The sequence below is a fragment of the Dendronephthya gigantea genome, unplaced genomic scaffold (genome assembly GCF_004324835.1).
Source record: "Dendronephthya gigantea isolate DGI-Jeju-01 unplaced genomic scaffold, DenGig_1.0 000169F, whole genome shotgun sequence".
In the NCBI taxonomy this organism is placed as follows: Eukaryota; Metazoa; Cnidaria; class Anthozoa; order Malacalcyonacea; family Nephtheidae; genus Dendronephthya; species Dendronephthya gigantea.
This window is the reverse complement of record NW_021163179.1, coordinates 330727-354918: the sequence shown is the minus strand read 5'-3', so window position 1 is coordinate 354918 and position 24192 is coordinate 330727. Positions and strand designations below refer to the sequence as shown.

The window sequence follows — 24192 nt, the reverse complement described above, 5'->3', positions numbered from 1 at the left end:
GTACCCATATGTAGCTCAGTGGGGTATATTACCGAATGCTATATCGGCCAAATTCGTGCGCTAGTCGACGGCCGATGTTTACCCGATATTTTGCGAACCCGTTTCCATATAGACATACACAGCTTCTGCTTGAATATTTATGTTGTGCGTCGAAAAACATATGATCTTTACAGGGCAGGTTTTGATGGATTTTCTTGTAATTGACCTTCAAAGATCTTTCTGAGATCCTTCAAAACAATGGCTTAATGTAACCACAATGTCTCTACGATGTCGGACTCAAAAACCGTCGAAATCGAACGTAACGTCGGGGGCAGTTTTGGCTTCAGTGTTATCGGCGGTGTAGATACTGAACTACCTCCGATGATCTGTGCCCTGGTTCACAACGGATCGGCTCAACTGAGCGGCAAGGTAGGCCGTGTTTGACTGTATGACACACCCTAAAAGCGCCTTTCGCTTTCGTCTGTACGTATGTTAAATTTCCGAAGCAATCTGCTTGTGTTCAAAATGAAATTCATTCGGTTTTGGGTATGTTTTTATGCCGTAATTGGCATTGACATATCTTTCATCGGTAACGGCCGTATTTATGTTGGATGTGTATTACATATGCCAATGTAAATTTAAGCTAGAATTCTTTATTATTTGAAGCCGTTTTATGGAAAAAATTTGCCTTTATAGATTTGTACAATATGCCTTGTCGATTTTCATAAAACATTGTGTAAAATATATTGTAAATTCACACTAAGCCAGAGATTCCCAAACAATTGCCGACTAGTTTTAACAATATTTGGGTCAAGTGTGATTATATTTTACCCGTAGGTGGTAAAAGTCATAACAACACCAGCATTATTTGAATCCTACTCAATTTTTCATCTCTTTCAATTTGCTTAAACTAAATGCTTTAACTAGCTTGATTTAATTGTAATTGGTCGGAATTTGTAAATATTTTGAAGCATGCCTTAAATTTGTTTGTATTTGCCCGTGAATTATAATTTAAAAGCTAATTTGGCTAATTTATTCTTTAAGACCACTTTGTTAAGGTCAATTTGGTTTAAATAACAGAACGCAGAATATTTTAAAAGCTAATTTATTATATAGTATGTTACTTTCTTTGAAAGAATGTGACATTCCGATGGTATTTCGTGACTAATACAATGCTGATATGAACGTGTAGTAAATATCGATCGACACGGTGATATGGACTTCTGCGAACCGCGATTGAAAGCTCTTCAAACAATTAAAGCATACTGATTTAATATTTTGAGGAAATTTTTCATTATTTCCAAGTTTTACAAGTGTGTGTTAATGAGTTTATTGAGTTGACCTATTAAGGTCAACTTTTTCCTATGATTCCAATAAAATCATCCGGTCTTATACATGACTACCGTAAGACAATATAGACATTTGGCTATTTCCAAGCTTATATCAATAAACTCAAGTAAACTGTGTACATACGGATTGTACGTTAGTGTAGTGTAATTAAGGGTACAATTTTAGCTACTCCAACACTTTCGATCTGATAGTTTTTACTGATAAATAACTCTTTAATTTCTCTAATTTTAATTAATATTATATTGTATGCTGATATTATGTTCATGGTTTGTTTGAGTTACCTCAATCTAATTGGTTTAATTTCTACCGCATAATTGCTTTTATAATATATTCTAGAACTTATTACCATTCAGACCAAAGGACTGTGTTCATTTGAATGCACATTCAGACAAAAGGGCTGTGCTCAATTCGAAGTCCTTGTCTGTTAAACCATTCAAGGCTAAAGCTTATCAATGTAACATAGAATAATAGATGGAAGATAAAACTGTAGCCACTTATTCATTTTAGACATAAAAAATATTTCTAGTAATTAATACTACATGCTTTGGTGGAAAAACATTCCCATCAGCAGGTGCTTGATATTGTATTTGTACAACGATTAATTGCCTGTAGTTAACATTCCTGGATTTTTCTTTTTGGACTCAATTTTTTCACCCCTAATGTACATTAGCTTCTTCATAGGTTATAATATGAAATTCAAGAGCTATCTTTCTCTTGCCAGATGTTTTTTTTATTAGGAATGCAATAAGTGATATTTGATTGATTGTTATGAATAGATAAGAAATTGAATAGCAAAAATGTTCAATAAACTCTAGAAATATCTTTTGATAGATAAGGTTAGGGGAATTCCTGCCAACACTTTTTTATTATGTGCCTGTTTAGAGTGCCATGCACTTTCCCTTAGATATTCAGTATGATACTACATTGGTGTCTTCAGTCTGTATTATCTTACAAATATTTTGCATCCAAATAGTCTTTTGCCCAGTCAAAACCAGACATATTTGATTCTTTTCAGTGATAAAGTATTGCAGATATAGATTTCCAGTTACTGGAATCTTGTTCATATTGGGTACAATTACCCATTGTGATTTGTTGTATATGATTCTTCATTAAGAATAACTGACTATATGCACCTAAAATGATTGGAATTTCAATTCACCTTGCACTAAATCAATAGTAACATTGCATTGCTAGTAGTTTCCATACACTAGAAGACAAATTGTGTATATGTGAACAATTGCAATGAATTCTACCTGTGAATTATTAAGTTGCATGTTTGATAATTTTATAAATAATCCTAATTTTTAAGTCAGGAAGTACAGATTTGTGTTCACCCATTTAATAGAATTTTGGATTATTAGTGCTTTTGAAAAACCAGGCCCTAGTGTATCAATTAATATCACCTCAGGTTTTTAAGGTGTTATGATTAAGATAAAACCCTGCAATTCTTATGGGAAAATTCATGTTGAATGTAGATTCATGTTGGGGATGTATTGGTTGAAGTCAATGATGAGTGTGTTAGCAGGCTACCTGCTAAGAAAGGTATATATATTTACTTCTATATTGTGGGGTAGATTTTTACCTCTCCTAATAATGTTAAGTGTGACATTCTCTTTGGGAAATGTCCCTATGGATTTATATGGGTATCAAGTATACTATAAGTACAATACACAAGAACCCTCTCCTATATCCCCACTCTACAGACTTGACCACACCACCACTAGTGAAAGCCACTTTTAGGTGCTTTACTGGGTAATTAATATATATATACCTGAATACCATATGTTATAAAAATGCAGTAACTAGAATTATTTTGGATGAATAATGTGTCAGTATTCCAGTCTATATATAATGTATTGAATCCAAAAAATCCATTTCTATTTCAGTTGTGGAAGCCCTCAGACGCTCACCTGATACATTGAAATTAAGGTTAAGAAAAGGTAAGTAAAAGTGAACAATTAGTACCTTTGCTTTTTATAACATTTATCAATAGAATGGCAGGACGTTTGTAATTGTTGATAGGAAGGGATTATAAAACAAGCTAGCAAGACAATGTCATAATAATCTGTGTACTACCATAACAATGTTCAGATTGTAAGAGAGTTTGTAAGTTTGTTTACTATAAACAAACATGGTGAATTGTTTCACAGAGTAACTAAAAGCTAAAGAGCTGGAACTAGTGTACCCACTTTTTTAGTGCGCATGCTTGGCAAGTGCCTGAGATTTAAACTGTAAACAATTCTGCAATTTGTCTTAGGTGCGTAAAATGCTTTATGAATTACGATATTGTAAAACTTTAATTAATCGAAAATATTTGATCAAGAAATCCAAGCCATTTTAAACATTTCAGGCACTTGCCGAACATGCGCAGTTGGTCACTTTACGCTCACGCGCACTAAAAAACGGGTACAAAAAACGCCATATTTAATTACTATTCGCCACGTAGTTCCAGCTCTGTATCTATTGTTTACTCTGTTAGACTGTTACTACTATTTTTGCAATCAAACGCGCCGCGCGCCGAATTTTTATTGTTGTTTGCTTACTTTACTAGCAGCCAACGAGACGTTCACCCATACCCAAGGTCACGTTGAATACGTTCTGCTTTACTCAACTGTATGTTCTGATTAAATATGCAGCGATGATTTGAGTGACAGTTTTTAAAATATTTCAACTGTCAACTCATTAGAACTGGCTATCAAATCAAGACATACGCATTTAGTTGTTGGCTAATTTTATTCAGTAAACACCCTACTGGCGAAAGTGCGCAGTGAATCTTATAAATGTAAGAATATACAGCATCTGCGTTGATAATCACCCGTGAATCGTTCCGTTGACAATAGCTCAACGTTGTTGAGTAGAGTTCAAAGGAACGTTAACTGCTAATAAACAACGATAAAAATTCGGCTCGCGGCACGTTTGATTGCAAGTAGCAGTATTGTATTATGAGAAAGGTCGAAAATATGAGGAGAAATGTCTTCTTCATGCAGCTGTTTTATCTCAATTGTTGAATTGTTTTGTCTTGAATGTACCCTGTCCATATTGCTACCCAAATCAAAAAGTTTGCGGTAGAAGAAAAATATGATAAGAATCAAAAATATTTTCGGGCAAAAACATCCCATAAGCATGTAAATGCAACCCTAAGGCCTAAATGGTACCCTATGTAATCGTTTTAGACCATGTGCAATTGTGCATATGCTTAGACCTAGTTGTTTAACCTACGCTTGAGTCAAACATTTTCACATAGTCATTGAAACATCGAATATTATAAAGCGTTGTTCACCTGTTCCGGTTAATTTCCTAGAAAGCCAATATTGATTATATAACTTATATAAATATATCCATGTTAGGTATCCTTGTATTTAGTTCAGCGTTACTGTATATTCCTCATCGATATAAATAAACATGGAGTTGGGTATTTCACTTAAATTCAGTATATTCAGATAAATCAGATTTCAGAAATGAAAGGTATCAGCAATTTGCTCTGAATTGAGTCATTTGATTAGATAAATGGATCACTGATCTATATATACACAACCAGGTGATCTCGCGCTCATGTTTTAGCCAATCACCGCTCAGAAAGGTTTTCAAATTCTGCAGTATCCAATCGATTATATCTTTTGTTATTTTTTATGAAAATAGTCGCAATTTTGTGATCATGTTTAATTATAAGAACTTAATTCTCTCATATATGCTCTCGAGAAATGGATTTTTTATAACCACTTTTAGTATAGTTGCTATTTTATGACTGGTTAAAGCAAATCTTTACATTAATTTTTCAATCACTTGTTTACAAAGTTGATTATCTTTTTTAGTAAATATTTTCTGGACCGATAGAAGTCATATTTTCTAAAGTTTTAAAACGAACAGTGGTTCAGAAATCATAAGCGCATAAACTAAAACATTGGATTACGTGGACTATTCCCAGGGTTTTTAACGGTCTTTGGATAATATTAGAATCACCCGGAAGTAAAATTACGTAAGCTTGTACACAAAGACTGGCAAAAGTATTTAGAAAACGGGGGATGATTTAAAGGTGGGGTACAGTCTTTGTTTACATTTTGAAAGATACTTTTAAATGAATATGAGAGAGAGTTTATATTCAGAGATATACGAAACATGCAAGGTTTGACCAATTTTGTAAAAGTAGACTATAACCATTGTTACGAACAGAACCGATGCTGCGGAGAAGCGAGTCAAGCGACTGTAACCACCTTTTAACTCACCAATATTTTTACAACTCGCCAATAGGCAATAACATTTTGCCAAACATTTATATTTTTTGCAATCGTTTGACTTTAAGGACAAATACGTTTTTATTTAGGGTCACACTTCTTTAATAATTTATACATGGTCAGTGGCGGATCAAGGTATAGGCTGAGGTTTAATTTTGAATTCAAAATACTTTAATATTGCAACGCTATTGGTCTTAAATTTCTAAAGAAAATCAACCAATGTGATTGCAAATTAGAGCTGTATAGAAATTTATTAGCCTTTCCCTTGATCCACCACTCCACGTGTATATGCACCATCCCCCTTAAAATTTTCACACCTGGAAACACGCGAAAGTATACTGCAAACACTAATAGTACATGAAAATCAACTCGTGACACAACTTATTACCAAGTCAAAATAAATATTTAATTATATATTCTAAGGACAGTCATGGCCTGTTGAGTTGTTTTGTTTTCATCTATGTGATGTCTGCGGTTCCCGTTTTGAATATATCGCTTTTACTCTTGCCTCCTGCTAACTGGATCGATCTTGCCGAATTTCCGCCTCACTTGCACATAAATCTTAGTCCGACTTCTGGCTGTGGTGGGCAGAAATAGTGCATTTAAGTATGGTCAACCTTTGTTATCATTGGGAAGTTAGTGTTTGAAGTCATATCCATATTTGATACCTTCCTAAGTCGATATGAATAAGGTTTGTTATAAATATATTAATGATAGCGTATTTTTGCAACCGAACCAAACTTCGTGAGAAATATATACGAGAACTGTCGCCGTTTTAGATGAAAGTTCTTTGTCTGAAAGTTATTGCCATGTTTTATAGCTTTTAGGTGACAACAAAGGTCTCGGTCCTTCAACCAAATTTGCGAATACATTTGTTGTTGTGTTGTATTGTCCAAAATGTCTGCCTTTGGCTAGGTTGTACGATGTAACTACGCTCGTATATAAATAGTAACATCCGAGTAATTCGTTTCACATCACCGCGACAACTTCTGGAAGTATATTTTAGCCGTAAAATTATAGTTCCTTTCCACCTAGTAATTTAAGCGCGTAAATATTATTCGGTCACTAACCTAACCGGAACTTTGAGTTAACGTATCAAGGCTCTATAGAAACTGGCCAGTTCCTACGCGTTGTGATTATAAGAGATTAGACCACTTCAACAGTGTGTAGACTGCGGAGTAACGTTGGACGAATTAAACAAGTAAACTGGAGGTTAGAATTTGAAACTTTTCCTCGTACTAAAATCTTGTTTCGAGCACTTGTTATTATTATTGCATTGTACACCGTACACGTATAGTTATTGACAATTGTATAAATGGTTTCATATTACTCTGAAATCAAGGTTTTTGATTCGATTCGCGATGATTTTATACAGTTCGTAGTTCAACCGCTTCCAAGTCCAAACAAGTAGTCTTAAAACAGAGCAAAAGGACAATCGATGATACGGCCACGTCGTGCGTCCAACGGAATCAACCAAAACATATAGTTCTAGGTGTCTTTGTATTTGCGAATGGGTCTAGAACTTTCTGCGAATATCGCTTATGAGTGCTAAATATGTTACCGATGATCGGAAGTCTCGTTTGCCTGTTTCGGGCGATAGTGTTCTATGCATGGAGTACCAAAAATTTGTTTTCTTCTGGGTAGACAAGCGAGTATAAACGGCTAAGGTAATCGTGTGTTTTGATATTTTGTTTAGCATTGCATGTTTCTGTTTGTACAGGGTACGCAGACTTTTTGGATTGCCCACTGAGCATAAACTGCTTGAATGTTTATTGTAATTGTTAGTAATCCTGCAGAATCGCTCGTGGCGTCATGCAACGCATTTTTGTCCTCGTATACAGTAGTATCATCATCATGCATATGAACCATCGAGATGAACACACTTGAATAATTTCATAACGTATTTTGGCGATTTATACGAGTCGCCGCATTTTACACACAGGCAAAGACATACATATTGGCAAAAATGTTTTAATACCAAACGATTATAGATCCATTGTATCCGTTGCCAAATTTCTTCCAGACAGCATGACTATTGTGTCTCTTCCAAGGCATTTTAATGTAACGTTTTGAGGTATAGTCTGTCAACTGATTTACGTGTAATAGACCAACAGTTTCACACGCTTTGTGAATATAGAGATAAAGTCTTGTAGTTGTAGTCATGCACATGCACTCAATATGTAATTACAAGCGTAATTTATATTATTATAGTTTATTGAGTGTGTTAATCTATCTGCGGAGTCGATATTTTCGTTGCCATCGTTCGGGTAAACGCGCTTCGCCTAGCGAAGGTACCATAAATCAAGGTATGCTGTATGCTTGCATTATAACACCAATATTTGCATATTACGTGAATGTTTGCTGTTCGCTTAAGATGCAAATGCAGTACATCAAAATATTTATTGCCCTAGATACGTTATTAATGAGTCCACCATAGTATGATATGTACCTTATTTAAAGATTGTATCAAATTCTAGAAATTTTAGCTAGCATATATCATATATGGGACAAGTTCATGCAGCTGTGAAGTGCTGTGTGGGGGCATGCACGTCGCCTGAAATTACAAAAAAAGTCGATGTCCGTCATGTTAGTCACGCGAATGATGGCCTAGCTGCCAAAAATTAGTCTCAAACCACGATAGATTCGAGTTGGTTTGGTTTCATGCGTCATGCGTGTCGGGATTACATCGCTTTCTGCATGTTCTCCGACGAGTTCTCGTCCTCTCGACGTGCGACAGTCGTTGCAATTGTGACACATGATAACCCTTAACTTGTCGTTGGGACTCTTGGACATGTCGATGCGTGTAACCGAACCGCAGTCTGCATGGCCTCAAACAGCTCTTCAATTTTGTTTACCGTTATTGTATGCGCTCCGCTAACGCAGGCATGGATCGAGAAGCTCTTCAAAACACAAATCTCTCGTTAGTCCTAATTGTATCGATATCCGTGGTAACTTTGGCATGCAATTATAAATAGTTTTATAATGGGATTTTGCTGCTAAAAATGGGCACTTATGCATGCACTAGCGGTGAAGCTGTGTTTTTAAAGACAAGCAGAGTACGTTTCGAAAGTGGAATTAACTTGATATTTGGATGGTTAAGTTAACTTGTGCACATGCTTCCTGACTTGATATATTGGCAGAGATGTATGAGAGTCGCTGTTATTATTTTCTGACAGAATGATATCTGGCAGATATGTAGAGTAATGTCTTCCATATATCATATATCCATGCACATTGCACACTATAGTCCGAATTTCAAATTTCGTTGTATTTTATAACGAGAAGTCACAGTAAAATAACTTTGAAATATCTAATGTCTACAAAAACCAACCAAAAGATATTCCAAGAAATATTTCGTGATATTTTGTTTTTAAAATCATCAATCCGACTAAGAAGTTCAAAAAGTTACCAAGGGCAAGGTATTTGTTTACATTACGGACTGTACTGCATGCACCTTCAAATTGAGGGTGTTAAAACCAACACCTCATTCGTGAGTAGCATTGAAGAGATTTGCCCCAATTATGGCGATTTTTACCGCCTCTTTGAAGAGGCAATATCGTTTATATTTAAAGGTGATGTTACACAGAACAACTTTCAACGGCTGCGTGCAATGCAAATTAGATTATATCATAATATGTGAAATTAAATTGGTTTGAAACGTGTAATTTGCATTACAGAAATGTGTTGAAAGTTGTTCCTTCTAATAATCATCCATGTCACATTTCAAAGTATGATTCACCGAATCTAAAGTCTGTGTTTAAAAGTGACCTCATTTTCGATTTTCGTTCGAAAATTCAAATGTTCGTTTTTGAAATCACAAATGTTTAGTTTCCGAGTACCACGACTTATCTGCTCAAATTGCCCACGTAGGATCAAAGCCCATATGGTTGGATAAATTTGGAACATTTGAAGCTTGGGAACAAACATTTGAACTTTCTTACAAACTTCGCAACATCACATCACGTACGTAATCTGAAATTATTGACTGTATCCCTGTGAATTTTAGACACAGCAGCGGCGGCACGTGCTCGTCCATACCTGAGACGCTTCTCGGTTCAAGATCCGAAGCTCAAGCAGTTTCAAACCCGTAACGCTGGTAATATTCGAAGAAGTGCATCTCTACCAAGCCGCTCCAAACGACCCGTGATACTCACGCGAAGCGACACCCAGTCGAGGACACCCGAGGGAACCATGTCTAAAGCCAAAACTAGAATCGTCGGCCAGGAGACATCACCCACCGGTATAGACAAAGGTATATACGACCTTCATCTTTGACGGAAAATGGAGCATCTCTGCGCCTGACCTTTCAAAGCATAATTTATTTGATTTCGAATTTCTCGAGTCCCATAAGTAAATCATGACTACAAAATAAAGTGGTCTAATTTAAGTTCGGTTTTTCCGTCAAGACTCATTTAGGAATGGGGTGGTCAAATTCTCGGTTATGATTACGAAGACAACACCGTGACGACTTATGAATCTTAAAAATGTTCTACAAAAAACAAAATTTGACCGATTTTTCTAGCCAAGCAGAAGTCAGCAACACAGCGCGATTATTCGATTTTCAAAAGGAAATATATTTTATCCTTAGGCTTAGGAAAATTCTAGAAACTATGTACTACTACTTATTGTGATTCGCAACATAACATGCATGATCATCATATTTATTTGCTTCTGAGAACTGAAAAGTCCCGGAAAATCGTACAGCAAGTGAGTTAACGACTTACACATCACAGATTCACAGTGTCGTGGCAAATCCGAATATTTCTAGATTCTTGCTAAAAACTCCAATTAAAAAACTGTTAAAATTTATTTAGTCACCGTGGTCTTCGCTCCATTGTTTATTCTTCTATTTATTTCTCTCGTTTAGGTACAGATGGCGTATTCCGACGTCGCACGAGCTTGCGCAGTGGAAGCTTCAGCAAAATCATGACATCGTTTCCGGCGCACGGAGGACCGCCACGAACTGTAGAAAACGCGGAAAGAACGAACGTTCGGCATGCCATGCGCAAGCAAGACCTCACTCGAACCGTATCGGATAACAGCGCGATCGCGCGCAAAGGACCCTTGCACAGCACAAGCCTACCGGAGATCGGTCTAAACCGCGTTCCAAAGGGCAGCGATCCCAGTGGCTTAGTTTGGCAGAGATCCTCAAGTTCCGGGGACGGATTTCGTAGACGGGGATCATTGTCCCCGGCCGTCGAACGAACTATGCAAGGTGGACAAAATGTGCGCCAGGCTACGCCAGGCAGTAAGGACTCGTCTTACGGTTCGCTGTCTCCTAGCACTAGATCGTGTGAAAATAACGTGACTGTTACAATGGAGTCGAGTCCCTACCCTTTCAGGAAGACGTTGAATAACTCGTTCGGAGCCGTTCACACGCGAAGCGAGAATCATAAGAGAGGCAATAATACGACGAATGCTGTAGGAGGTGACGGTATATCCAGCGAAGAGTTGGCCAGGAGATTGTTCGATATGGATGGTTATGATAGGAACGAAGTCGCACCCATGTTGTCCAAAAAGTAAGCTTGTTGAGGTTTCGTGATATCGCCAGTTTAAAGTTAAAACAAGATCTCTGGCACTATGCGCATTTTTGAATTAGACCAGTTTACTCGAGATTTGAAGTTATCGTAATAATTTTGTCAACAACTTGAAACAAAAGCTTGCTACCTCACGATTCTCTACATTTTATCCGATGATCTTTGTAATGTTCAATGATCCACAATAACAATCCTCATGAAGTAAAGACTTTTAGTCGTATCCAAGTGGTACAAGTTGTGATAAAGACTTTTCTAGATTAGAGGCTACCCTAATCACCCAAAGCTTTCTCTCTGCGAAAGTATATTTTATCGATATTTATGTCGTTACCTTTCCGCTTGCAAAGAAACTTGCCTTTGTTGAAAAAAAAGGACGGCGTGTGAGGAACAAAAGCTTTCAAAGAGAAGCCGGATTTCACAAAATTAATGTGGCGCGACAAACATTTTACAATTTTTTTTATTTTAAATTCGCAAAAATGCTGTCAAGTTCGCCATGCGGCTTTCTTTATCATGGCCTGTCAGAGGGCAGTTTGCATGAGCCTGGCTACCCGAGATTCAGCAAAGCGTGAGGTGGCCAAACAAATACATAATTAGGTCGTGAGGACCACATCACTGCCATGCAGGGTGATGTTATTACATACTCATTGGTATATATGCTTCGTTTAATCTCGGCTCAACAGGATCTTGTAAATATCCCCTCTTAGAATTATGCAGTCACCTCCATATATGGATGTTATAGATGTCAATATTCATATAGTTCAACGGACAATGTATGCTAACGTTGTTTCTGTTTTGGTTTCTGTAGTGACGACTATACGAAAGATCTCGCCGTTTTGTTCATGAAACGTTTCGATTTTCGAAACAAGGATCTCGTCCAGTCACTACGGTCAGTGTAACATCACGTATCCGAGGCGATGATAAGCTTTTCATGTCAGTGTTTTGCTTTATTACGTAATCGACTCAATTCAGAAAGATTATATGTCCAATGTTTCCTGCACTGCGAGAAATAACGCGGCTAATGAATAAAATAACAGGAAAGCTATTGTAGGATAAGTGTGAGGAAGAGATTACTTTATACAAATAGTTTTCACAACCCCCTCTAATTCACCTGTGCCATTCTGCTGCAGGATATATTTTGTTCGGGGGGGGGGGCTGAATTTAAGAACGCAGTGTAGTCCATATAGTTTAAATTGTTACTCGTTGGTATAGAAATTCTTTATATATTATTGGGACCCCGCAACATTTACCTCTGCGGGGGCACTCCCTATAGCACCCTTAAGCTTGTTCCGCCGCCCCTATTTTAAGGATCTTGTTTTAAAATAGGCTTGTTTTAAATAGTCCAGAGATTTTTTACCATGATATCTGCTTATGTGTAGGATGCTTCTGGATAAGTTTAATCTGTCAGGTGAAACGCAGGAACGGGAGAGAATATTGATACCATTTTCGAATCGCTATCACGAATGCAATAAGCCGGAGTACGGAAGTGCAGGTAATGATATGTGTAGTTGTAAGTTGTTTTACGGCATGTTTTGTACCTCTGGTGTTTTTAACTCCAGTATATCGTGTAGCTGGTAGCTGTTTTTACTTAATGAAAGTTAAAGGCCGACACAGACCGGACGCGAAGCGGCAACGCGGCCTGAATTTTCAACGTTTTATATTTTTCAAAAGCAAATAAATTTTAACTTATCAAAATTTTCTTGTAGATTGCATTAAAATAATAAATTTTGATTGGTCTAGCGTCCACAGATTCCAAATTTTGATCCCAGAATTTAATTTATATGCTTCTGAAAACTGAAAATTCGCGCCGCGTTGCCGCTTCGCGTCCGGTCTGTGTCGGCCTTAAGCCGACAAGGCGAATTTATTCGCGCGGACAGATAAAAAGTAGAAAACGGTTTTACTTTTTCGCAAACCAATCACATCACCGGATTTCAGATATCGCGTCGCGTCGCGAATGATTTACCATCATTTCCAAATAATCTGAAGGTGTTAATAATCTAAATGATATGTTTTAGATGCTGTCCATACTCTTGTTTGTGCAATAATGCTTCTCAACACAGATCTGCACGGCGAGGTATTGTAAAAAATCCATATATAAATAAAATTGTACAAAAATTGAAGTTTCCATGGCAAGGAGCTACATGGACTTGCCCCATTTACATAGTGTGGAAATACACAATTATCTTGCATTATCGCACAATGGTATTATTCCATTGTTACAGTGTAGAAATTTTGATCTTTAACGATCAAGTAAACATGAAAGACCTTAAGTGATATCGTCTTATTTTACTTCTTGGATATTGTATCATCCTATGCAGTTTAGAGCATCCTTTTACCAGCTTTCGATGCGTTTTTGTAAAGCTCAAGTATTGCTTGATATTTTAACAGCAAACTCTCGGAAGACGAATGAAGCAAGCAGATTTCGTACGAAATCTTGCTGACATGTGCGATGGAAAAGACTATCCAAGCACCTTACTCCAGGTAACATCCGTTCTGTGAGTTATGACGTAAACAGAACCTCGCTGAAGTTCTCAGTCTTTGAGTCAGAGAGCGATGAACAACACTGATTTGAGACAAATGGAGACAAAACTTGGGTTTGGGTAGACTAACTATTAAAGGTTTTTTGGGCTTTTATTGTTTTCTAGAACGTGTTTTCTTCAATAAAATCGAATCGTCTGGAATTTCACGCGTAAGTTGAATGCTCTAATGCTATAAATACCAAGTAGCACTAGGAACGAATCACACTTCCACAGTTCAGACATCAGTGCTTCCGGCTTATTTCTTAAGACGACGCGTGTGTGTTTTAATTTCTCTAGGGACGATATTCTGCCTAATCACGTCAACGAGAGAGTCCAGACTATGAACGCTAACGGCAAAGAGTCTAAGGTAGTGTTTTTATAAATAGTGGCCTACTCTGTGCAATACACAAGTAACACTTTTGGACGAATATTTTCTTTAAGCGCGCCTTCTGGTGGTTCTCTATTCTGTGTCCTCTATTCTGTTATCTAATATATTGCTATAGTCACGACAAGGCTGACAATGTCGCGAAAATAATATTCTTGTACGTTTGCATGGTGACATCAAATAAGATATTGCACTGAGGAAGGCCCGGGTTAACGGACCGAAAGCTTTGCAGTATTAAATACTTACGTGGTGTACCTACAAGCTAATTTACTTAATGTCACGAAAGTTATTGAATAAGGTTTTTGAGAAAAAGTCTGATATGTGTTTGTAAATTATTTCTCAATTTTTAGAATGCAAATGGAGTAGAAACGACTGGTAGTCTGGCCTTGATGGGGGTAAGTGATATTTTGTGAACTTTTTGCAAATCTCTCCTTCAAAGCTCGCTGTTCACTCTTGAATACTTCAGAAATTAACAAAGTCGGCCATTCGTAGTTCAATGTTTTGTATATTTTGATCTAGAATCAGGCAACAAGCGATGAGGTCATATACAAAGAAGGCCTGCTCTATCGAAAGTTAGTTGAAGACATAGGTGGCAAAAAAGGTGCGGGTCAGGGCTCTACAGCAAGTTATAATATAACGCATTGTATACAATGTACATCTCGATGCCAGGCGAAGTTATCGCTACAACAATTCCATTGTTTTATTTTTTGTTTCTCAGCGTCGGCCTGGAAGCGAAGTTGGCAGCCATTTTTTGGCACTTTACGTGGAATGATCATGTTTTTACATAAGGTAACTTAACGTTCCATATTTACCCATCTGAGGCCAATTGTTCGAAAGACCTTCAGCTTAAACGATGGATAAGTTCAAAATGGGAAACAAAATTATCTATTTATTGGCCAAATGAGCTGAAATATTTCGATGTAAATAGTTTAAAATTGAATGCATGGAGGTACATATTTAATGCATAAGTCATTCACAAGATGTATGAGAGTATTTTTATACTTTGGTTTATCTGCGGCTTAGCTTAAGCAGCTTTCAAACAACCAGCCCATGTTAATTGCTCCTTAATTTTTTTTTACCCAACTTGTGCAAAGCAGGAGTGGACGATTTTAATACCCGGCCGCAACGATTGACCTTCCTTAGGGTTGAAGTAGCTTGGTATTGGTTAATATAGGTTACTGCAAAATGTTTAGCAAAACTTCAAAACCACTGCTGTATTCGTTGACGGAGCTTTGGGAAGCTTTACATTAGGGAGCTTTGACTTATCAGAGCATATAGAAAGTGGAAAAATTTAAAAGAAGTTTGTATTTCAGCCAGATGAATCAAAGAACTTCAACGACACTCGGTTCTCTCTCGGTGCTCATCACGCGTTCGCCAGCCCTGCCTTTGACTACACGAAGAAATCTTTTGTGTTCAGATTTATCACCGCTGACTGGAAGGTGTTGCTCTTTCAGGCCAGGTATGTGATCGTGCTTGAAACTCTCTTCCATTAGTGGCTTATCCCTTGTGACATCCTATTTACATTTTTAGGAACAAGGCTGATATGTTAGAATGGGTTGAAGGATTGAATCTTGTTGCAGCCTCGTTTTCGTCTCCGCCACTCCCAGCACCCGTAGGATCTTGGTGAGTGATGACTATCATTCACATTGTGCAGGCATAAACACTTTGTCTAAACAACGTTTCAGCTTGAAAGAGGCTAAGTGGACTCTATATGAACTGGAGCGATAACTCGGCCGCCATCTTCGAAGTCAATAGATGGACAGGCCCTGGTACCCATTTCGGCTTCAAAGATGGCGGCCAAAAGTCCATCAGTTATCGTTCCAGGGACAGATCAACTAGGACAATCTATGTTGTCTCGCAATAATTAGGTTATTCTTTGGTCCATGTGACTTTCAACATCCTCTTTCGACTGCGATTAACCTTATTAACATAATATATTTTGGGGTTTTTAGCCAGAGATTTCAGAAACCTGTTCTTCCGTTTTCGAGGACCAGACTGACTGTGGTGAGTTACTTTAGGATTTACAAATTCGCCTTTCAGAAAATTTAACATTTCTTGTGCTTGTTTCTCTAGACAGAGCAGTTGGTCAGTCATGAGGCAAAGGTATGTGTTTATTGTTGCGCGCAGATCGTAAACTTCTCATTCCATCAAGAGACCATGGCCGGGAAGGGGGATATTTAGGCATTGGGGATAAGTAATTTTCATACCACACTATCCATATCTGTTTGGGCTACTCACACAGACACCCCCTTTGCAATAGTGAAATGGGAAATTTTTTTAATTTTTTGACATCGTATTCGTATGTTTCCAGGCTCAGGAAATGGCGAACGTACTCATAGATCACTTGAACAATCAGCCTCAAGGCGTTGATAAGAGAAATCATGAAATGATTGGATGGATGGAGAAACGAGATTTTTATGAGTATGAGGTAATCTATACCTTCAGTCTTCGCGGTGATGAATAGCTCATTTAAAAAATACTTCAAACGAATTCCCGAGTAAACAAAATTACGGGGTAAACTCGGAAAAACTTCCTTTTACCCAATGAAGAGCATTACTAATTATTTTCTTTAATTGTTTGGCCGTTTTCCTAAATTTTGTGGGGGGTTTCAGTAGATTCCTTTGTGTTCAAATTCGGTAAAGCTTTCCGCGCAAGGTTTGCCTCGCGCATGCGCGTGACGTTTGACGGCGATGTCAATTGAATACGCTATATATACATTTTTGTAGAAAGACAAAAGATTGGAATTTTAGATTAGATTTATTGTTTGATAACACACCTGATATTATTAATTCATGTTTGTTCTGTTTCATTTGCAGTACAAACGTTACCGTTCCTACACAAACATACTCAAGAGTTCAAAGTTACAAGCACAACTACGAGACCGGGGGCCAAAATCTGCGAGTTCAGAAATCGCCTTGAAAAGAAACGGTTTATTAAGTGAAAACATGAGGAGATACAGCTCCTTGAACGACCTACTCAACGCTCCTGAAGGCGAGCAGACTAACCCTAACTACAGAGAGAGTTATTTTATGGCTATATATAAAGGGTAGAAATTTTTATTGCGGAATAATTTATTTTATGGTCAGTGAATGCTTGCAGGTTAAGTTGGCCCGTTTGTAGCGTGGCCACCAGCGTTTGTGACCTTCATTTCGCCGCTATTCAAATAAAACCTTGGATATCTTCGGGAAGGCTTTTGTTCAGGCTCACAGGTATTACGCAGGATTCCAGGCTTGTACTGTTAACTATCGATGAAAATCAATGCCTGCTGCTATATTACAGCATTTCACGGCGACGCGAAGATAAGAATTTTATCTTCTCGTGCAATATTGAACTACTAAAGATATAATGGAAAATATCATACTGTTCATAATCAGCAACCTCTGTAGGTACTAACGCCTGGCTTGCGAGGTTGTATAATCTTAACCAACTGTGGGATCAACTTCCTAGATGAATGACTAATTCATAACTCAGTTTTGGAATTGAAAACCTGTAACCGATTATTGGTTTCATTATACTTAACTGTCAAACAGATTCAGTGGCAAACTGGCAATGCAATTAAATCATTCTTTACTTTGCATTTATTGGTTAAAATGTTAATTCATGGTTCATTTTCGGTTAATTCATGATTCCTATATTCTTAAATATTTTTGTCCTGAGTAAAGCTATGTGATAAGAATTGATAAATCATCGATTGTTGATTGCGCAAGCCTGGCATTAGTCAGTCAGAACCCAAGCGATGAAAATCCATCGTATTTTCCATATTTGGAAAGAATTTGAGATGTGTTTTCCACACGTGAAATAATTACAAAACAAAATGACAGCGCTGCATCTCCATGGTTGTTCTCGATCGTAATTTTTACCCACCGTGAAATCAAACCGCTCTACGTTTTTTATGCGTTCAGTTCGAAAGACAAACACGAACATAACTAGAGTGGTAAACTTGTGTACTGACCCATATAGCTATATATAGCATAATTATTATACTGTACACACAAATGGCATTCCAATTTCATTGATGGTTTGCAAAACTAGAATAAGATATGGTTTTATGGTTATCTTGCAGAGCTGTGTTATTTATTCTATTGGTAGAGTTCATAAGTTAATGTTATAGAGTATTTATTTCTATGTTGTAAAAAGAGTTTGTATTAGGAATTTAGTTTATTCAGAGTACAAAGTGCAGTCACTCACTGTGGATGTCTATAAAACTTTTAACCATACATTTGTAATAAATAAAGTAACAAATAAAGTGTCTTTGATCAAAGATGGGGATAATAAATGCAATAATATGCAGATAAGCATCAAGATAAGTCCGCCAAGGTTACAATTACAGGCTGGAAGCGTGCATGTAATTAAAATTGTAAAAATTAATTATAATTCCTGTTGAATATTCATCATTATTTGTAACATAACAACGCGGAATGGCTATCTTTAAAACAGGGAACGGGGAATAGGGGAATGGAACGGGGAATGGAATGGCTTCGGGGAATGAGCCGGGGAATGAGCCGGGGAATGGAACATCCTCGTCCCCAGGGCCTAGCTCCGTTGGGAATGGAATGGCTTCGGGGAATGAGCCGGGGAATGGAATGGCTTCGGGGAATGTGCAGCTTGTGCGTCAGTGCGAGTTTGTTTGGCCCATTTGGCGTGATTAAAACCTGTAAACGCTTCCATGTCACGAATCATGAGACAGCTACTCACAGTTTGAATTCCTTGAGGTAAAAGACAAAGCGATTACAAGCTCATAGTATAAATGCGATGTTTGCATTGTCATTGTGATGTACATTGATGTACATTATATAGATAGAATTTGGGTAGGTGGTTCAATGTAAATCCTCCAAAATCTGAAGGCAATTTGTATAATACTGTAATAGTATTTTTTGCAGAAATCTTTTTAGTTCTTAATATGCCTTATAAAGCTCAATGTGTGTGATTAAAAGGTGAATAAAGATACTGACACAGTGTCACTTGTTTGTTTTTTATTTCAGGCTATGTGAACAAGACCTCTGGACAGTTTTGTTTAAGCAGGAATAATGGTTATGGTGGAAATGTGGTGAATGCATTCTTGACAAGTTAATGGGTTTGCTTCCAAGAATACACTGAAACTTGGAGCAACAATGACTTTGAATTAATTATGTAATTAAATATTATTTATTAATCTTAATTTATATGACTTTTTACCTCACATAATTCAAATAATGTTCAGATAAAGAGGTAAATATTTCACTGTTAATGGTGTAATAAATATTTTATAGGTTGAATATATTCATAATGAATTATTTGTCCTGCTCCATACTTTGGCAATTCTGTTTAAGAAGTCCCATCATAGTAGATCTTTTTTGAAATAGTTACAGTCAAGTTGTTGTCTAGTTTTAGTACAAAATAATACAAGTGCTACAATTAAACAAGGGAAAATAATAAAAATTAATTACATAAGCAAGCACATTTTCTATTTTGAAAAGGTCTATGAATTGAGATGACATGTACTAACAATTTTGTGCATTAATTAAAGACAATTGTATTATTACTGTGGGTTCTTTAATATTGTCCAATACTCCCAGTGACATCCCACTGAAATTCCTGCAGGAGTCTCAATCCATCAAACCAGTTTATCTTTTATTTCTTATATTTAAGTCAGAATCAATGTATTCAATATCAATATGTTATCTTTTTGGAGACCCCCCAAGAAAAAATCCAGAAATTTTTCAACGCCCCCCTTCTCATTTTGTACCATAATCATCCTGCCAAGGAGGGGGGTTGGCTTCAAGAACATGGTTCTCAATTCTGATGAAGAGAAAAAATTACTTTTCTCCTTTAACAGACTTGTCAAAATAATGTTGTAGAACTTAGATATTATTTTTACATATTGATATTGAATACATTGATTCTGACTTAAATATAAGAAATAAAAGATAAACTGGTTTGATGGATTGAGACTCCTGCAGGAATTTCAGTGGGATGTCACTGGGAGTATTGGACAATATTAAAGAACCCACAGTAATAATACAATTGTCTTTAATTAATGCACAAAATTGTTAGTACATGTCATCTCAATTCATAGACCTTTTCAAAATAGAAAATGTGCTTGCTTATGTAATTAATTTTTATTATTTTCCCTTGTTTAATTGTAGCACTTGTATTATTTTGTACTAAAACTAGACAACAACTTGACTGTAACTATTTCAAAAAAGATCTACTATGATGGGACTTCTTAAACAGAATTGCCAAAGTATGGAGCAGGACAAATAATTCATTATGAATATATTCAACCTATAAAATATTTATTACACCATTAACAGTGAAATATTTACCTCTTTATCTGAACATTATTTGAATTATGTGAGGTAAAAAGTCATATAAATTAAGATTAATAAATAATATATTAATTACATAATTATATTCAAAGTCATTGTTGCTCCAAGTTTCAGTGTATTCTTGGAAGCAAACCCATTAACTTGTCAAGAATGCATTCACCACATTTCCACCATAACCATTATTCCTGCTTAAACAAAACTGTCCAGAGGTCTTGTTCACATAGCCTGAAATAAAAAACAAACAAGTGACACTGTGTCAGTATCTTTATTCACCTTTTAATCACACACATTGAGCTTTATAAGGCATATTAAGAACTAAAAAGATTTCTGCAAAAAATACTATTACAGTATTATACAAATTGCCTTCAGATTTTGGAGGATTTACATTGAACCACCTACCCAAATTCTATCTATATAATGTACATCAATGTACATCACAATGACAATGCAAACATCGCATTTATACTATGAGCTTGTAATCGCTTTGTCTTTTACCTCAAGGAATTCAAACTGTGAGTAGCTGTCTCATGATTCGTGACATGGAAGCGTTTACAGGTTTTAATCACGCCAAATGGGCCAAACAAACTCGCACTGACGCACAAGCTGCACATTCCCCGAAGCCATTCCATTCCCCGGCTCATTCCCCGAAGCCATTCCATTCCCCGGCTCATTCCCCGGCTCATTCCCCGGCTCATTCCCCGAAGCCATTCCATTCCCCGTTCCATTCCCCGTTCCATTCCCCGTTCCATTCCCCGTTCCATTCCCCGTTCCATTCCCCGTTCCATTCCCCTATTCCCCGTTCCCTGTTTTAAAGATAGCCACGCGGAATTCGACTGTAGCAATCGTATAGGACAAGGCTTTAACCAGCTAGTGTTAGGCTTTTCGTGAGTATAGCTGATTATGGCAAAGGCGGGCGCACAACCAGCGGAGTTTAAACTGTATTACTGGCCTGAGATAGTTGGCCGTGGCGAATTCATTCGACTGTTGTTTGCGGAGACACAAACACCGTATGTAGACGTATTTGAAGGCAAGTCGTTCGTCGAGGCGAAGAAAATGGGCTATGGAAAGGCGAAAAGACATTTCGCCTTTCCAGTCCTTGAACATGGTGAAATCTACTTGAGCCAAACGCCGGTCATATGCAGATATTTGGGCAAAAAGCTGGATGGCGGTAGATTGTATCCGAAGACCGAACAAGGTCGACTTCAAGCTGAGATGATCATGGCTGGAATTGTAGACTGGGTTGAAGAAGGTATAAAATTTATTTATCGTTTTATTTGACAAATTTGTTGCAGCAATGTGGGGCGTGCTGCTGAGCTCTTACTCTCGTAAATATGTAGAATTTAGTGTTTCAGCTTTAAAGATGCACTGTTAATGCAAGAGGGACAAAACTGATGTGAACATAATCATTATTCAATTGTAACTATATATGTATGACCAAAGAGGCGTTTAACTCGTGCAAGGGCACTTTGGCGAGGCCTTGACCTGATGATCTGGGTCACGTGTTCTGGTAGATTTCCGTGTCAAAGCCTCATTCTCATGTAGCAATGCATTTAGCACTCTCTAGCGACAAGGAACGACTAAATGCAAACTATATTGGCTTTACACTGCAGAAGTCTGAACAAAAAAAAGCTTATAGGCTAGGCCAAAATATGTTTGTTATGTAAACATTGCTCAATATAGCTTTATCTGTAAACAATGACATATGAGTCGGCTTAGAATCTGTGGGTGGATACTTCCAAATAGTCGTTATTTAATATACCAATGATTTTTAATATACCAATGTTGCCTCCTCAGTTCTGGATGTTTCCGTCCAAATTTGCATGATGCATGAGTGGTTCAACAGATTTCATTCAAATATATATGTAATATGTGAAGACTGATACTGATTTTATATTTCGCGAGAGCTTGAGTTATGCTATATATGTAGCGACAGCAGCGTTTTCACAATTCAAGGAAATTTCCTTCAAAATGTCAACAATGAGGGAGGGAGGGTTAGTCTTAATAGGATATATTATGCATTCTTTTCAAACGTTTTTTGTTTCTCTCTTTTTCATTACCATCTTCCCATGAGGACAGCCTTATGCAAATAAGTTGTGGAAACGCTGTATATATATGTGACCCAATAGATCCAATGAGGTTCTCCACTCTCGTATATTGCAAAGCCAACTCTTACAGTACTGGTCTTAAATTTGAATTGACAATCACTGGAATTTGATAACGTCTCATGAAATCCAAGAATCCGCCACGAATTTTCAAGGAAAGCTCAAAAAGATTCCAATGACTTTGAATGTTAAAGATTTTCCCCCCGAGTATAGATAATTAACAGTTCTTATCATTTCTAGGTTTACGGGCGTGGCACGCTATCGATACAAACGCGGGTCATCTCGAGCAGAAAGAAGAAACAAAGCCTTTTATTGAATACTACAAGAACAAGCGGCTTCCAAAGTTTCTAGATTTTTTCGAGACCCTCTTGAAAGAAAATCACAAGAAAACTGGAAAGCTCGTTTTTGTTGGCGACCAGTTGTCATGGGTTGACATTTGCGCCTTCCATGTTATTGATGGGAACCTGTTTGAGTGTCCAGAGGTGCTGGATCGTGAACCCACGGAATACCTAAAGAAGTTTCACAGTGCCATGGGAGAGAGACCAAATATCAAAGCGAGGCTCGACTCCGACAAACGACCCAAATACACTCATACTGGACCCATTGTGTAAAAAATATAATTGATGTCTTCCTGGCTGGATTTTCATTTCATTCTTAAATCATGACAGATGAACTCGAGTCGTCTTTTTAAAGGGATATGGCAATAAAAATTATTTATTTTTTGTGGAAAAGAAATTTACACTTCTTATAGAGCCTTTTCACAAAACTTGTTTATCTTCCTTACTTCTCAAGATATTGGCGATCAAAAACATCGACTATCGAGATATATCCGCCGTCTTTTTTTTAATGAGATCTTTAAACGTCAAAAGCAGGGGTAACGCTTAAAAAAATTACATGTTTACGCTTTAGTTTAGAACTTTTACAATTCAAACGTTATAATTTGAGATACGTGCGATTGTAATACCATGGAACTATCACTTCGCTGGATCGTTAATTTGAAGTTACAGAACCCAGGGGCCGGTTGTATAAAAACGTAGTTAACTTTTAACTATAGTTAGTGACAGAATTGACCAATCAGAGTCATGTATTTCTGAATTAACTACGATTTAACTACGCAAAATTGTAATTAAGAGGTTTATACAACCGGCCCCAGCTTATGACGTAACGCATACTGACATATGCATATCCAAAATGGCGGATGGGAGATAATTTCATTCAAAAATATCTTGAGAAGTAATAAAGTCAACAAAAATCCGTTAACAAAAACAATCATGACGAAAATAGACAAAGCTCATGCATTTTTATTGCCATATCCTTTTAGTGCATGTTTATATGATCCCGTCTAGCCGGGACGGGATGTTTTCATCCCGCTTAGCCGGGAAACTCGCCTAGGCGGGATGGCGTATTTATATGGAGTTCATTTCGTAGTGCAGGTTCGTTCGACGGCATGTTTTATTGTAGAAAACGAATATGCCAATATATACACATGCTCCTAATGAATGTTAATCGCGAATCATCCCGGCCAAGCGGGATGGAGTGTTAGGAAGTGCCGGGATCCCGCCTTCGCGGGATGGAAAAATGGTCATATAAACACTAATTAGTGTTTGTATTACAATGTAGCTATGTGTCTAACAATCAATGTGATTGATATTAAAGGTGCTTTTGACTTTTCCTTTTTTGTTGTGATAAGTATTAAAGTAGAGAATACTACTGAGAATAACAAAGCAACTGATGCTTGAACGGAGGAAATTTTCGACGTCTTCTTCTCGAATTCTCCCAAAAGAAA

General features: G+C 37.1%; 2 protein-coding genes across 2 annotated transcripts; both read left to right on the top strand.

Annotated features, from left to right (window-relative positions):
* The first annotated feature begins 56 nt into the window (after window positions 1-56).
* LOC114537915 (PH and SEC7 domain-containing protein 2-like) lies at window positions 57-18285 on the top strand. The gene is made up of 20 exons (XM_028559032.1): window positions 57-408; window positions 2805-2871; window positions 3216-3269; window positions 9568-9813; window positions 10429-11080; window positions 11901-11981; window positions 12472-12584; window positions 13108-13166; window positions 13481-13573; window positions 13738-13781; window positions 13909-13978; window positions 14347-14391; window positions 14516-14597; window positions 14715-14785; window positions 15310-15455; window positions 15527-15619; window positions 15949-16000; window positions 16070-16099; window positions 16308-16424; window positions 16813-18285. The coding sequence occupies exons 1-20, from the start codon at window positions 268-270 to the stop codon at window positions 17044-17046; spliced, it is 2490 nt and encodes an 829-aa protein (XP_028414833.1). The 5' UTR covers window positions 57-267; the 3' UTR covers window positions 17047-18285.
* Window positions 18286-21147: 2862 nt separating this feature from the next.
* LOC114537916 (glutathione S-transferase-like) lies at window positions 21148-24060 on the top strand. The gene is made up of 2 exons (XM_028559033.1): window positions 21148-21553; window positions 22647-24060. Exons 1-2 carry the CDS (start codon window positions 21205-21207, stop codon window positions 23015-23017), a joined length of 720 nt encoding a protein of 239 aa, XP_028414834.1. The 5' UTR covers window positions 21148-21204; the 3' UTR covers window positions 23018-24060.
* The last annotated feature ends 132 nt before the right edge of the window (window positions 24061-24192 follow it).